Source organism: Cynocephalus volans, chromosome 5 (assembly GCF_027409185.1).
Source record: "Cynocephalus volans isolate mCynVol1 chromosome 5, mCynVol1.pri, whole genome shotgun sequence".
Lineage (NCBI taxonomy): Eukaryota > Metazoa > Chordata > Mammalia > Dermoptera > Cynocephalidae > Cynocephalus > Cynocephalus volans.
Window position 1 is genome coordinate 156,980,504 of NC_084464.1, and position 14,802 is coordinate 156,995,305.

The 14,802-nt window shown below is 39.6% G+C and overlaps 1 protein-coding gene across 2 annotated transcripts in view; it reads right to left on the reverse strand.

The window, feature by feature from the left end:
* Positions 1-13,963, reverse strand: part of RSPH3 (radial spoke head 3) — a 50,430-nt gene extending 36,467 nt beyond the window's left edge. Inside the window, exons 1-3 of one of the 2 annotated variants that reach the window (XM_063097632.1) lie at positions 13,581-13,778; positions 9,462-9,549; positions 307-448 (exon numbers count right to left, since the gene is read on the reverse strand). In XM_063097632.1, coding sequence (XP_062953702.1) covers positions 307-448; positions 9,462-9,549; positions 13,581-13,696 — 346 coding nt within the window. In that variant the 5' untranslated portion in view covers positions 13,697-13,778. Of the gene's footprint in view, positions 1-306; positions 449-9,461; positions 9,550-13,580 lie in introns of both variants that reach the window. The other variant, XM_063097633.1, reaches the window with a different exon arrangement.
* Positions 13,964-14,802: the final 839 nt, after the last annotated feature.

The window sequence follows — 14,802 nt, forward strand, 5'->3', positions numbered from 1 at the left end:
AGAACAGGAGTTCATGTTGCGCTATGAGAAATCATCCCAGTTTGAGAACAGAATATGTGAAAAGGGATAAGAGGAAATTAGGTTGGTCATAACATTCTTTTTCTTAAAACCTCATTCCACACTTCCAGCCATACCTGATGTAGTAATAATACGCACTCTGTGTATTTGTTTAATAAAGAGACTTCCTACCGTGACTGGGGAAGTATTAGATAGCATAGGAGAGGCATAAGTAAAGACCAAATAAAGATGGACGGACCGACAACTGAGGAAACCAAGGGGCCACGATGCCAAGGGCGCGGTGCGCACCTGTCTGCACGTCCATGTGCTTTCTGCCTTCCACGGGTTCGGGCGTGCGTGCTCTGAGCTGCTCTTGAGCTCGTCTTCTAGCCAGAACCCTCCTCCTAGCCTGCTGCTGCCTTTGAAGGTCTACAGGATCAGGCTGATCAGGCTGAAAGGGATAGAAAAGGCTTTGAAAATTTAGAAAATATATCTCAAAGAACATAGGAACTGCCAGTCCAAAAGTGATGCCTAGACAGCACACAAGCATCTGTCACAGTAATGCCTCCTGACTATCAGTAACAATTGAAGTTTTACTGGAACTCCGTCAGGTCCTTATGAAGGTACCTGACAGAGCATAAAAGCATCTTCAAAGTATGGCTGTTAACTGAAATATTACTGGTGCAGAGTCCTATCAATATGTTTTTCCTCTTTAAACATTTTACCATGAATTCCTCTGGTGCCTGGTAAAACTGATATAACCATTCACTTATAATAAACTTTAATGTGTAGTTAAGAAATTGAAAAGCACTAGGATTTTTTAAAAATCTGAATTTCTCTAACAAAGAAAACATCCTGAGTTCAAACAAAGCCCCTCCAAGTGCACAAAATGCTAAGTTAATTAAGGGATTAAAAATACAATTATTTACAGTAGGTCTGCAATATTTGGAGCACCTAGATTTGGCATCTGTATCTTCTCTTGTAGTCATTCTCTATGGCTGGCTTGTCTCATCTCAAGGTAAATATGAAAAGAAAGGGAAAGATGAAAGTATTTTGCATAAACTTTAAAAAAATAATTAAAATTAGAATTCTAAACATGTTTTAAAGTGACAATGTAATGGGCCAGCCTGTGGCTCACTTGGGAGAGTGTGGTGCTGATAACACCAAGGCCACAGGTTCTGATCCCTATATAGAGATGGCCGGTTAGCTCACTTGGGAGAGAGTGGTGCTAACATCACCAAGTCAAGGGTTAAGATCCCCTTACCGGTCATCTTTAAAAAAAAAAAAAAAAAAAAAAAAGTGACAATGTAACAACATTAAAGTTTTTTTAAAAAGAAAATTACCTATGACCTCATGTCATTTAAATGCATACTGCTTTTGAAATTGTGATGATACTATACATGCTTTACACTGTCTTTCTAATCTATCATAAACTTTTCTTCATATTGATTGGCATTATACAGTGAAAACAAGAGCGTTGGCTCTGAAGCTCAAATTCCAACTCTTTAATTTATTCATTACTTGGATTAGTAAAGCTTGGCCTAATAGCCTAAGTTTTCAGATACTCAGTTTTCTCATCTGTATAAGGGTACTTCATATAGTTTGTGGAAAAATATTATTAAAAGATAATATGAATCTTTCCATAAATTTTTTGAAGACTCCTCATGCAATGAGAATACTAGTAACATCTATCTATGTTTTTTTTTTTCCCCAAAAGATGACCAGTAAGGAGATCTTAACCCTTGGCTTGGTGTTGTCAGCACCATGCTCAGCCAGTGATCTAACCGGCCATCCCTATATAGGATCCGAACCTGTGGCCTTGGTGTTATCAGTACCACACTCTCCCAAGTGAGCCACGGGCCAGCCCATCTATGTATGGTTTTATTTGTAAGGAACAGTTCAGATAATAATGTAACGACTCTAACACAATATCTGACATAAAATAACTCTTCTTCATAGTTATCATATCCTTTTATTATAAAATAATATAACCACATTACCAAAAAAACCTCAATTGCATTTTTTACAATTCCATTTTTCTAATACAATTGCTAATATCATTTTGGGATCATTCAGTGAAGACTTTTTACTTTTCGTATTTATTCTGCATTATTATATGCTTGATTTAGTTCCATTTTCTTCTGTTTAATGGAACAGAATTATACATGTAAGCTTTTGAGTTAACATAAATGCAACAAGTTCATCTTAGTAATGCATTGCCAGGGTTGGCTAGTTAGCTCAGGTGGATAGAGTGTGGTGCTGATAACACCAAGGTCTAGGGTTTGATCTCTGTACCAGCCAGCTGCCAAGAAAAGAAAAGAAAAGAAAAGAAAAGAAAAAAGAAAAGAAATGCATTGCCCAACCTAATTGTTTCAGGGCCTAGTTAAAATATCTTTAAAAAAATGTTTTATTTTGAAATAATTTACAGGAGGTTGCAAAATAGTAGAGTTCTGTGTACCGTTCATCCAGCTTCCCCCAGTGCTGACATTTCATCTAATTGTAGCACAATGCTCAAATCAGGAAATTAACACTGGTGAAATAGTGTTAACTGATCTTATTCAGTTTTCAGAACTGTTTTTTTTTTTTGGTGACTGGCTGGTACAAGGATCTGAATCCTTGACTTTGGTGTTATAACACCACACTCTAACCAAGTGAGCTAACTGGCCAGCCTGATTTTTGTAATTTCTACATGCATTGCTTTATATTTGTGTCCGTAAATACAGTTCCATGTGATTTTCTCCCATACACAGATTTGTGTAACCACCACCACAGTCAAGATATAGATCTGTTCCATTACCACAAAGGAGCTCCCTCAGATATCCTTTATATTTGTTCCCAAGTCCCACCCCCATTCCTGTACCCTGACAACCATCTCTATAGTTTTGTCTTTTCAAGAATGTTATATACAAGGACTCATACGGTATATAACCTTTTGAGATTGGCCTTTTTTTTTTTTACTAAGCACAACGCCCTTGACAGCCATCCAGGTTGTTGAATGTATCAATAGTTCATTCCTTTTTTTCTCACTGAGGGTAGTTGACTGTACTGGTATGGATGCACCAATGCACCCATGAGAGTTTGTTTCGCATCATTTACCTACTGAAAGACATGATGGTTTTTGGCTATTATGGAATGAAGTTGCTATGAATGTTCATGTACAGTTTTATCTGTAAATGGAGGTTTCCATTTCTCTGGGATAAATTGTCTATGAGTGCAACTGTGTGGTTAAATGGTAAGTACATATTTAGTTTTATAAGTAATTGCTGTGTTTTCCAGAGTGGATGTACGATTTTACAGTCCTATCAGCAATTTATGAGAATTCCAATTGCTCCACATCCTCACAAGCACTTGTTATGTCACTACTTTTAAACGTTTACTCTTGTAATAGGTGTGTAGTATATCGTTGTGGTTTTAACTTGAATTTCCCTAAGGATTAATTGAACATCTTTTTGTGTGCTCATCTGCCGACCATACCTCCTCTTTGGTGAAATGTCTGTTCATGTCTTTTGATCATTTTCTTTTTCTTTCTTTTTTTTTTACTTTTGAATTCTGAGAGTTCTTTATATATTCCAGATTTAAGTCGGATATGCAGTTTGCAAATACTTTCTTTGTAGCTTGTCTTTTCATTCTCTTTTAAGGGTTTTTTGCATCACAAGTTTTTAATTTTGATGAAGTCCAATTTATCATTTTTTCTTTTATGCATCATGCTTTTCGGGTCATACCTAAGAACTCTTCACCTAGCTCTAGGTTCTGAAGGTTTTCTCCTATATTTTCTTCTAGAAGTTTTATGGTTTTACATTTAAATCCATGATCCATTTGAATTAATTTTTATATATGGTATAAGGTTCATTTAATTTTCTTACCTATGAATGTTCAATTGCTCCAGCACTATGGTTGAAAAGATTATCTTTACTCCACGGAATTGCTTTGTCCCTTTGTCAAAAATTAGTTGGGTGTACTTGTAAGGGTATACTTCTCAGTTCTCTGTTCTGTTCCATTGGTCCATGTGTCTATTCCTCCAGCAATGCCACCCTGTCTTGATGACTAGGTATATATAGTAAGTCTTAACATTGGTAGAGTGATTCTTCCTACTTTATCATTCTTTTTCAAAACGGTTTTAACTCTTCTAATTCCTTTGTCTTTCCATATAAGTTTTATAACAAGCTTATCTACATCTACAAAAATCTTGCTGGGATTCTGATAGGAATTGTGTTAAACTTATAGATCAATTTGGGGAGAATTAACATTTTTACCATTGTGAATCTTCCAATTCATGCATGTGGTATGTCTTGCATTAATCTAGGTCTTTGATTTCTTTCATCAGAATTTTGTAATTTTTATCTTACAAATCCTGAACATGTTTTGTTTTCTTCTCTTTTATTTTCTGGAAGAGATTGTGTAGACTTGGTGCTAATTATTTTTTAAATGTTTGGTAGAATTCTCCAGTGAAACCATTTGGGCCTGGAGATACCTTTCTTTGTAAGCTTTTACATTAGAAACTCAATTTCGGGCCGAGCCCGTGGCGCACTTGGGAGAGTGCGGTGCTGGGAGCACAGCGAAGCTCCCGCCGCGGGTTCGGATCCTATATAGGAATGGCCGGTGCACTCACTGGCTGAGTGCCGGTCACAAAAAAGACAGGAAAAAAAAAAAAAAAAAAAGAAATTCAATTTCTTTAATAGTTATAGGACTATTCAGAACATCTATTTCAAGTTAGGTGAATTTTGGCAGTTTGTAGTTTACAAAACTGGTCCATTTCATCTATGTATTTACATGTGTAGATTTATTTGTAGTTGTGACATTATGATTTGTAATGGGGGGTTTCAGTTAATTGTAGAGGCTTACCTGGACCTACAAGGCCACAAAAAAGATTACATTGTGTAATGTTGAATATACTAATTATCCTGATTTGAGCATCATATATTGCATGCAGGTATTGATATTCAATGCTGTACCCCAGAGATATGTACAATCAGTTATGTTATTGATTTCCAGTTTTAATTCATTGTGGTCTGAAATGATACTTGTTTTAAATTTGCTGAGACTTGATTTGTGACCTAACTCAATTTAAAAGAGTGATCCTGGGCAGGGTTTCTCTTTCCTTTTTCCTACGGGCAGAGGCTCCACTTGGGTTCTTGATTCCCCCAGCTGGGGGATGGGTTGGTGTTGGCTGGGAGTTTTCTTTCTTATTCTTATATGGGTATCCTAGGTTTCTGCATTGTCTGGGGGTTCTGCAGGTGTCTCTCCTCTGATCAAGGCAGTTGCACGGGCTGCACACATACTTCCCATCACCAGGTGTGCTACCATGGATGCCGCCTTAGTTTACCTTGTGGGTTGGGTCACTGGGTCACATGTCTGTGTTCACTCACCTCTTTCTCTGGGCTCTGCTGGTGACCCACTTTGTGTCAATGCAGTTGAGTGGTTGGCAGGCTGCCTGAATGGTGATGGTGGTAATAGCAGGCCACCCACTAGGTAGCAGTGTCTGCAGCAGTGGTGGGCCACCCACGTGATGGCACTCTGCTTCTGCTGTCTGTCAGCAGGGGCTGCCCTTGGCTCCTGAGGTCCCATGCTCCTGTAGCCCTTGACCTTTATTTATTTTTGGTGCTAGCTGGTACAGGGATCTTGTTGTTATCAGCACCACGCTCTACCAAATGAACTAACTGGCCAGCCCTGTGTCTTTTAATTTGTTTGTTTAGACCAGTTCCCTTAAAATAATTAATGACATGTTAGGGCTTAGTCTGACATGTTATTTTTTTCCTGTTTGTTCTCCCTGCTTTTCCTTTCTCTGTTTTCTTTTTCTTGCCTTCATGTGAGTTACTTGAACATTTTTCAGAATTCTATTTTGATTTACCTATAAAATTTTTGACTCTTTGTATAGTTTCTCTTCTTATTTGTTTTTTCTTTTTCATTTTTTTCCAGATCTCTTTGTATAGTTTTTTAAATGGTTGCTCCAGATATTACAAAATATATACATATGTTATCAGTCAATAGTTACTATCAACATTTTACTATTTCAAGTTAAGTACAGAAATCTTACACCCATTTAAAATCCTTTATTATCCCCACTTTTAAAATATAATAAAAACATAGCCGTCTTAAATATTTCATCAACATACATAAAGCACTACATCAGATGTTATAATTTTGCTTCAACCATAAAACAATTTTAAAAACTCATGAGAAAGGGCCGAGCCCGTGGCACACTCGGGAGAGTGCGGCGCTGGGAGTGCGGCACGGCTGCGAGTTCGGATCCTATATAGGAATGGCCGGTGCACTCACTGGCTGAGTGCCGGTCATGAAAAAGACAAAAAAAAAAAAAAAAAAAAAAAAACATGAGAAAGACAGTTATTATATTTATCCCTATTTTGACCCCTTCTCTCTCTCTCTCTCCTTCTGTCTTTCAAGTCTCAGGCTTCCTTCTGCTATAATTTCCTTTCTGTTTAGAGAACTTCCTTCAGCCATTCTTTAAGGGAAGATCTGCTAGTGACAAATTCTCTTGGTTTTCCTTCATCTGAGAATGTCTTGATTTCTTCTTTCTTCCAAAAGAATATTTTCATTGTATTAGAACTAGAGGTTGAGAGTCCTTTTCTTTTGAGAGTTGAAAAATATTGTGCCACTTCTTTCTATGCCTCCATGTTTCAGATGAGAAATCCACATCTTTGTTCCCCTTCCATTAAAATGTCATTTCTCTCCAATGCTTTCAAGATTTTTTTAGTTTTTAGAATTTTTATTTTGATGTGTCTTGGTGTGGATTTTTTTGGGTTTATCCTTCCTCGAGTTCACCTAGCTTCTTGGATTTGTAGGTCTTTTGACAAATTTGTAGAATTTTTAGGCACCATTTCTTCAAACATTTTTTCCATCCCACACTTTTTCTCCTCTTCTTCTGATAACATAAACATAGATCTTTTGTTATTTTTCCATAGCTCCCTGAGGCTCTTTTTATTTATCTTTAGGGGGGGTCTATTTTCTCTCTGTTGTTCAGCTGGGTAATTTCCATTGATTTGTCTTTGAGTTCATTGATTGTTTCCTGTGTCATCTCCAATGTACCACTGAGTCTGTCCAGTGTGGTTTTTATTTTGGTTATGGTATTTTTCAGTTCTATAGTTTCCACTTGGTTCATTTCTGTATCTTCTATTTCTTTGCTAAGATTTTATTTTTTCATTTGTTTCAAGAGTGTTCATAATTGTTCACTTTTTTTTTTTTTTTTGTGACCGGTAAGGGGATCGCAACCCTTGGCTTGGTGTCGTCCGCACCGCGCTCAGCCAGTGAGCGCACCGCTCATCCCTATATAGGATCCAAACCCGCAGCCTCGGCACTCCCAGGGCCGCACTCTCCCGAGTGAGCCACAGGGTCGGCCCATAATTGTTCACTTTTGACGAGAATGTTTTTATGATGGTTGCTTTAAAATCCTTGTCAGATAATTCCTACATCTGAGTCATCTTGGTATTGTCATTTCTTAATTTTTTTTCTCATGCAAGTTGTGATTCTTCTGGTTCTTGTATGATGAGTGATTTTTTATTGTATTCCAGATATTTTGGGTATTATGTTGTGAGACTTTGGAGCTTATTTAATATTTTTAGCAGGATGTTGCCCTTTCAGTTTTAGCATGCAAGTGTGGGTGGGACTGGAAGTTCCTCTCCTTACTGGGGCCCACTGACATTAACTCAGCTAAAGAAGAGGGTCAACTGGTACCACATTATGGGTGCCAGGTGGGGGTTGGAGCTCAGCTCTGCTGACACTGCTGTATGGGGGAGTAGAACACTGACTAGCACTTCCATACCACCTTGTTCCTCCTTATTATCTCTATATAGGATTACAAATTCAGCTCCTCACTGGCTTTGCTGATACCATCCCAGAAAAAGTAGGGCACCGACTTGTACCATCTTGACTTACTCTTTCACCGACACTGTGCAGAGGAGTAAGGCAGTTTTTCCATTAGCTGGAGTAGGCACAGTGTTGTCAGAAATGTTTTCTGTTCTGCTGGGCTGCTCCCTTCCCAGTTCTTTGCCTAGAGGGAGCAGGCTTTCTGTGGGGTTGTGCCTGTTGGTGGTTCCAGGTTGCAGGCTTCTCCAGTGGCCTTAATGAGATATGTGGGAGGCAGAAAGAAAACCCAGAGAACTCATCACTGTGCCTCAAGTCCTGGGTCCCTACCCAGCCTGTCTTCTTCTTTCCACCTTTCAGAGTCTTCCTATGTTTGTTTGTTGTGTTATATTCAGAGTTTTTACTTGTAAGAGGGAGGAACAGGAAGGAATGAGTAAATTCCTGCTTGTACATAACTGGAAGTCTCAGTGCAGACTTTTAAGGTAAGGTGCTGATTAACTGACTAAAGAACTCAAAGAAGGTGATCCTCCTTTCTATCTTGTTGTAGGTAGGTCAGTGTTCATTGGTACTGCTATATGAAGATGCTATAAGAAAACATATGTCAGTATCACATGTTTGAAAAGTTGCTTCCAAATGGTGGCTGGCCCTGAGCTGGCTGTACCAGAATTGCCTAGAGAAGTTTATTAAAAATACATATTCCTATGGCCAACCCTTAGAGGTACTAACACAGGAGATCCAGGGTAGGGCTGAAGCATATATATTTTTAATATGTTTTCCAGGTGATTCTGATGCACAGCCAAGTTTGGGAACCACTGCTTCGGACTGTCTAACGTTCCATATATCACCATCTTTTTGTTAGGCACTTCTATGTCATAGACTGTCTAGAGATTCACTATAGTTCATATCTGGGACAAGAAATCACCACCATTAACATCATACCACATCTTACACATCTCTGTATCCCAGGTACCCAGCATAGGACCTAAAAATCAATAAATATTTGTTGAGTGAATTAAAGAAAAGAAGAGTAATTTGGACGTTTTGATTAAATAATGATAATAATAAGATTATCTAAACAAACTTAAATGTATTATACCAGTGCTACTCAAAATGTGGTACTCAAAAAACTAATGTGTCTATAAACAGTTGAACTGGTTGTAACAACTTAAGTACAGAAATTGAAAGCAAAGGTTTGGAAAATAAGTAATTTGCATAAAACTGAATTTAATAAAAAATTGAGGCTTGTATTATTTTTTTTAGTTATTATTTTTAATTGTGGTAAAATACACATAACATAAAATTTACCACTGTAACCATTTTTAAGGGTACAATTCAGTGGCATTAAGTACTTTCACATTGCCTGTAACCATCATCACTATGTATCTCAAAACTCTTTTCATCTTGCAAAACTAAAACTCTGTACCTGTTAAACAATAACTTCCTATCCCCCTTACCCACAGCCCCTGGCAACCACCATTTGGCTCGCATTTGTATGTCTTTTTTTAAGTTTCACTTTTCTAGTAATTCATCTTTATTCTATAAACGTTTTTTAGTTTGCAATGGATTAGAAATTAACAGAAACAAACTGATCCTTCCCCACAGACAGTATGAGAATTTTGTTTTAAGACCATTCAAAGTGTACTAACCAGCAGCCCCGTCTGCAGCGCGTATGTGTTACCTCGGATCACCCTTCTGTCATACATTATGTTTCCGTAATGGACAGGTTCTTCATCTCTGTAAAACACCAAATTCTAAGTTACTACCTCAGTGGAGTGTTGTTATCTATGAAGTAAACTCATTTTCAATAGGATTTAGACTAAGATGAAAATATTTTAAGAAAACAGATTTCTGTTTTAGTGTGGTCCATAAAATAAGGAGACAAATGGCTACCACAAATGTAATGCTTACTATATGCCAGGCTCTTCATAAACGTTACTTTGTTTATTGCTCATAGTAAGCTTCAAGTTGGGAACTATGATCCTTATTTCACAGAAAAGGAAATAGTTTCAGAAAGGAATCTGCCCAAGGTCACCTTGCTAGTAAGTGTCAGAGCTGGATTTAGGCTGTAAATCTGTAAGACGGCTTAACAAATGTGAAAATGGCCCATCTGAAAAGGGGCCTGCCATACAGGACTAAAAAAGCTTGATTCAAGGATTGAAAACTTACATTAACAAAAGAATCAGGCTTAGAAAAATAAGTCAAATTTCTCACGGTTCTTTAAACCCAAAGATATTTTAAAAAGTCATTGTTTTAAATGTTAATAAAATTTTAATATCAGGAATTAACATAAATGATCAATAGTGACAAATACAAATACACAGTTGATATTTTCAAGTTGTTTAAATGATATACTACTTATAGGTATGAAGCCAAAGACCAACTTATACCAATAACAGTATTCTACTGGAGATGATTCTGAGTGGGACAGGAGTTATCATACATTGAAGGCACCACTGAACACTCCTTCACTGAAGCGCACTCTTTTTAGGCCTCTATGATACCACCATATTAGTCTGATTGTTTTCTGCCACTTCTCTGGCTGCTCTTTCTCAGATTTTGTTTGCAGCTCCTCCCATACCAGGGCATTTCCTCAGGGTCCAGCCTTCTGTTGTCCTTAGTTGACCTCACTCATTTTCAAGGCTTCAGTTATGATCCATATACCTAAAACTCCCAATTTTATTTTATTTTTAGCTCAGAACTCTCCTCTCAACTCAATTTCCCAATGACATCTCACTAGGATGTCTGGAAGGCAATCTCAAAATTGAACTAATTATCACTCTCCCGTTCCAACTTGTTACTTCTTCAGTGTCTCTTATTTCATTTACTGGTACCACTAACCATACAGTGGGCTTAATCCAGAAGCCTGGGAGTCATCCATGAATCTTTCCTCTTCCCTATCCCCTACATCTAGGAAGTAGTATTGATTCTACTCCCAAAATCTTTCTTGCATCCATCCATTGCTCACCGCCACTACTATCTTTTAGCTGGACTACTAAAAAGTCTCTAAACTGTCTGGAACATTTCTTCCTCAATCTGTTCTATACATTGTAGTCAGTGATCTTTTAGAATGAGAAAATCCAAATATAATGCTTTCTTGGTTAAAGACTGTTAGTGCTAATTAAAGTAATAATGAGAAAAAATTCTGATCTGATACCATCAAAACCAAAAAAGAATAGAAAAAAATCCATAACACCTATTGCTAATGAGGATGTGGGAAAAAGAACATGTTTAAACATTCCAGGAAGAAAGGTATATTGTTCCATTTGTCTGTATTAAAAATACATATGACCTCACAATCCCATTCTTGGGAATTTGCCTCATAGAAATAAAAAGTCCAGTGCGCAAGTTATTTATTGAAATCCATTCTTTGTAGCAAAAACTGGAAGGAAACTTAATATCTATCAATAGTGGAAATTTTAATGACCTATGGTACATCCATACCATGAGATATTATGCTGTTATTAAAAACAATCAAGCAATTCCAGTTATTTGGAGGGATTTATATTAAGAACTGTTAAGAAAAGAAAGATGCTGAGAATTGTACATAATATGTTACCATTGCTATGAAGTAAACAAAACTCTTGTGTGTGTATCTATTCACATATATTTATACATTTGAACTTAAATATGTGAGTAGGAAGAAAAGAAAAAGAGCGTTCACAAAAGATTGTTAATATGGTTTACCTTGGGGGCAGGGGAAAGAGAGCAGGCTGCAAGGCATGGGGGTTGGGGTACAATGCTGCCCTAAGAACACCCCAAGCATGAATGATGTGAGTCTACTTACATAAAATTAAATATGTATATGCATGTATACATAAAGAAATTAGGGGGGAAAAGGGAATTAGAACTTGTTAAATAGGGGGAAAAGCCAACTGCAGAATAATACAGGTAGTATAATTCTATTTTGGAAATAAGCCTCCTACATGTGTATATGCTCATATATGTGTGTACAGGCAAGGAAGTGTAAAAGAATAATGTAAGACTGTTAAATCTGGTTGCAACAGGGAAGTGGGAGTAGAGGTGGGCAGGAGATGATTAACTTTGTCTTTATTCATCCTTATTTTGTATTTTTTCATTTGCTTCAGTAAGCGTATGACTTTTGTAAACTGAAAACTACCAATTACAAAAATTTTAAATTAAACCCACACACACTCTCTCCCTCTCTTTCTCCTTCTTTCCAATGGCTTCCAGTCATCTCTAGGATAAAGATCAACCCTGAAGATGTCCTACCTGGCCTTTATTCTAGTGAGATGCTGCTCCATAAGGATATCAATGATTATAATGATTTATAAGTAATTACTTTCTTGAAATTGAGATTTTATTATGTCTTACACGTTACTTTGATACACTAATCAACAGACTACTTCAATGTACTAACCAAGTAACTTTAAAAAAAAGTATTACTAATGAACCACTATTGATTTTTTTTTTTGGGTGGGGGGGTGGCTGGGGACAGAGGCAGCTGGGCGGTATAGGGTTCTGAACCCTTGCCCTTGGTGTTACAACACAATGCTCTAACCAGCTCAGCGAACTCACCAGTCAAACTGCCATTGATTCTAATTTCTAATTTGTTGGTCTGATTTAACAGTAATGATTTGTAAGCAAACACTTAAAGGCACCAGGGTACCAGAAAGTGTTTCATAACATAAATAATCCCTCTTCAAATTTAAATTTTCATTTTTGGTTTTCTCAAAGTGGTAAACATTTCTTATTTTAAAAAGTCTTTGTCAGGATAATTATGAGTCTAGACTTAGTATTTGAAATGAGCATGTTAAATAAAATTTGTGGGAGGCCACTGGCTTCTGCACTAAGCCTAATAGACCAAACTAATAAGGAGTTTAACTACAGTAGCTGAGCTTTAGTTAATTGCAGGAGGTTCTGTAACCACCTAACCAATAATTAAGCTGTAACCATTAAGTTATTTCAACACTGCAATTTTGTTTCCTATAAATGCTGTCAGATCATGTTATTGGTTGGAGTTCTCTGAGCCTGCTCTGGTTGGAAGGGCTGCCCGATTTGTGAATCGGTTTTGTTTTGTTTGCTTTGCTTTGTTTTGTTTTTCTTTGCTCAAATAAACTCAGTTAAAATCTAAACTTGTCCGTGTAAGCACCAAGAGTTACACTGCCGATGTTCAATCATCAATACACCAATTTGTATCGAGTGCTTACGATGTGCCAGGCACGGTCCTAGGTAAACAAAAAACGCAAAGGTTCCTGCTTCCATGGAGCTTGCATTCTTGTGAAGTTCTGCTGATTCTGAAATCTGAGGCTTATGGAAAGAACTCTGAGAGAACTATAAAAACACAATTTGCGGTCCCGCATGCAAAGATGAATTCCTGCCCAAAGACTGGTATGGAAAGACCTCCCACTTTGAACATGCTATTGTGTTTGACACCTGTGCACCACAGTTTCCTCATTTGCATAATGAAGTTATAAAACCAACTTCACAGCACTGTGGATTGAGTAAGAAAATGTATTTGAATGTCGCCAGAAAGGTGCTTGGCACATACGTGGCCCTCAAGCAGTAGTTGAAATAAGCCGATTCGTTACATGTTATGGGCCATGCCAGCAACTCCATTTCACCAAAAGTTAACTAAGGGAGGCCACTCATGCCCCTTCTTGCTTCACTCCACACTACAGGAGGGTTCTTCAGAGCAGAATTTTATTTTAGCAGAATGTAGACTAAGGAAAGTCCCATAGGCAGCTTCTGCCAGGGCGAGGGGGCCAGACCCCGGCCCCGGGATGGGGGCCGGCTTGGTCACTCACCGCTGCAGCAGACTGTCTCTGTAACGGCGGCGCTGGCGGGGCAGGGCGCGGGGCCGGCTGGTGTAGGTGTAGGTGCTTATGGCCCGACCGGTGCGGTCCGTCATCGCGGAGGCCATGTCCAGGGTCGAACCACCTCGCTTCCGGTGGAGCTGGGCTTTGAAGCAGGTGGGCGCGAAGGTGTCGCGGCAGCCGGAGGGACGTAAGTAATGCCAAGGGTAGGGATCCCGCGACGCGAGGCGAGGCGGCAAGAAGGAAGGAGGGCGGGACGGGAGGATGCCAGGGCGGCAGGTGAGAGCTACGCTCGGCTTGCTCCAGGGGGCACAGACCCCGCCGGCGGCGTCCGCATCGTTGCCCAGCAACCCGGGATTACGTCTGGGGGCGGGACCTCCGGGCAGTTCCGACCGTCAGGTGTCCCAGGAAGGACAGCGCGCGGGCTACTTCCGGGTCTTGATCCCTCCCACGAGCGCCCCTTTTTTGCAGGTGCGCATGCGCATTAGGCACTCTCTGGCCAGGGAAGCGGGCGTCGCGGCCTGGGCTGAGTCCAGCGGGGCAATGGTGGCGACGTGTGGCTTTGCAGGGCTTTGGTCGGCGCCACTCTCGCAAGGCCACGTGCTCCTGATCTTTCGGGGGCGTCCTCGGCTGTTTCTCTTCCCGCCACTGCCGCCGTGCTCCCGGGCTGCCGCTACGATGACACGCCCGTGGCAGCCGGGCTCCCAGCTCTGTTACGTGCCAAGGCCGCGCTTCTTCGTGTGCCCCGGCACCGCCACCTCTCCTGCCCCGGGGGCGGGTCGCCGCCGCCCTCCTGTGTTCACCGCTCTGTGCTAGCTCGCTAGAGGACCCTCGGGCGCATGGAGCGACTAGGGCCACTCCGCAGACATCTAATTGTGGGAAAGGGGTGGGCGGTTTATTGAGTCTTCCCAAAGAAAGGCGTAGTTCCCCTGTACCTTAATCCATCAGGCCCCAGACACCGAAGAAGGGCTCATCATGGGGTGGGTGTGCACTTGCAAACGCACACGTTTTGGAGTAGCAGTGTTAAAAATCTTGTCCTTTATGGAAGGGAAGTGTACGTATCCTTTGTGAGCAATTATTTGCACTTGCAGTTATACCTTCAGTTCCAGCTAAGTGCTGCCTCGATTTGAATCCAGGTTCTGCAATGTACTAGCCTACTTGTCATCGCAGGCAAGTTAATGTTTTTTGTGCTTTATTTTCCTAATCTGCAAAA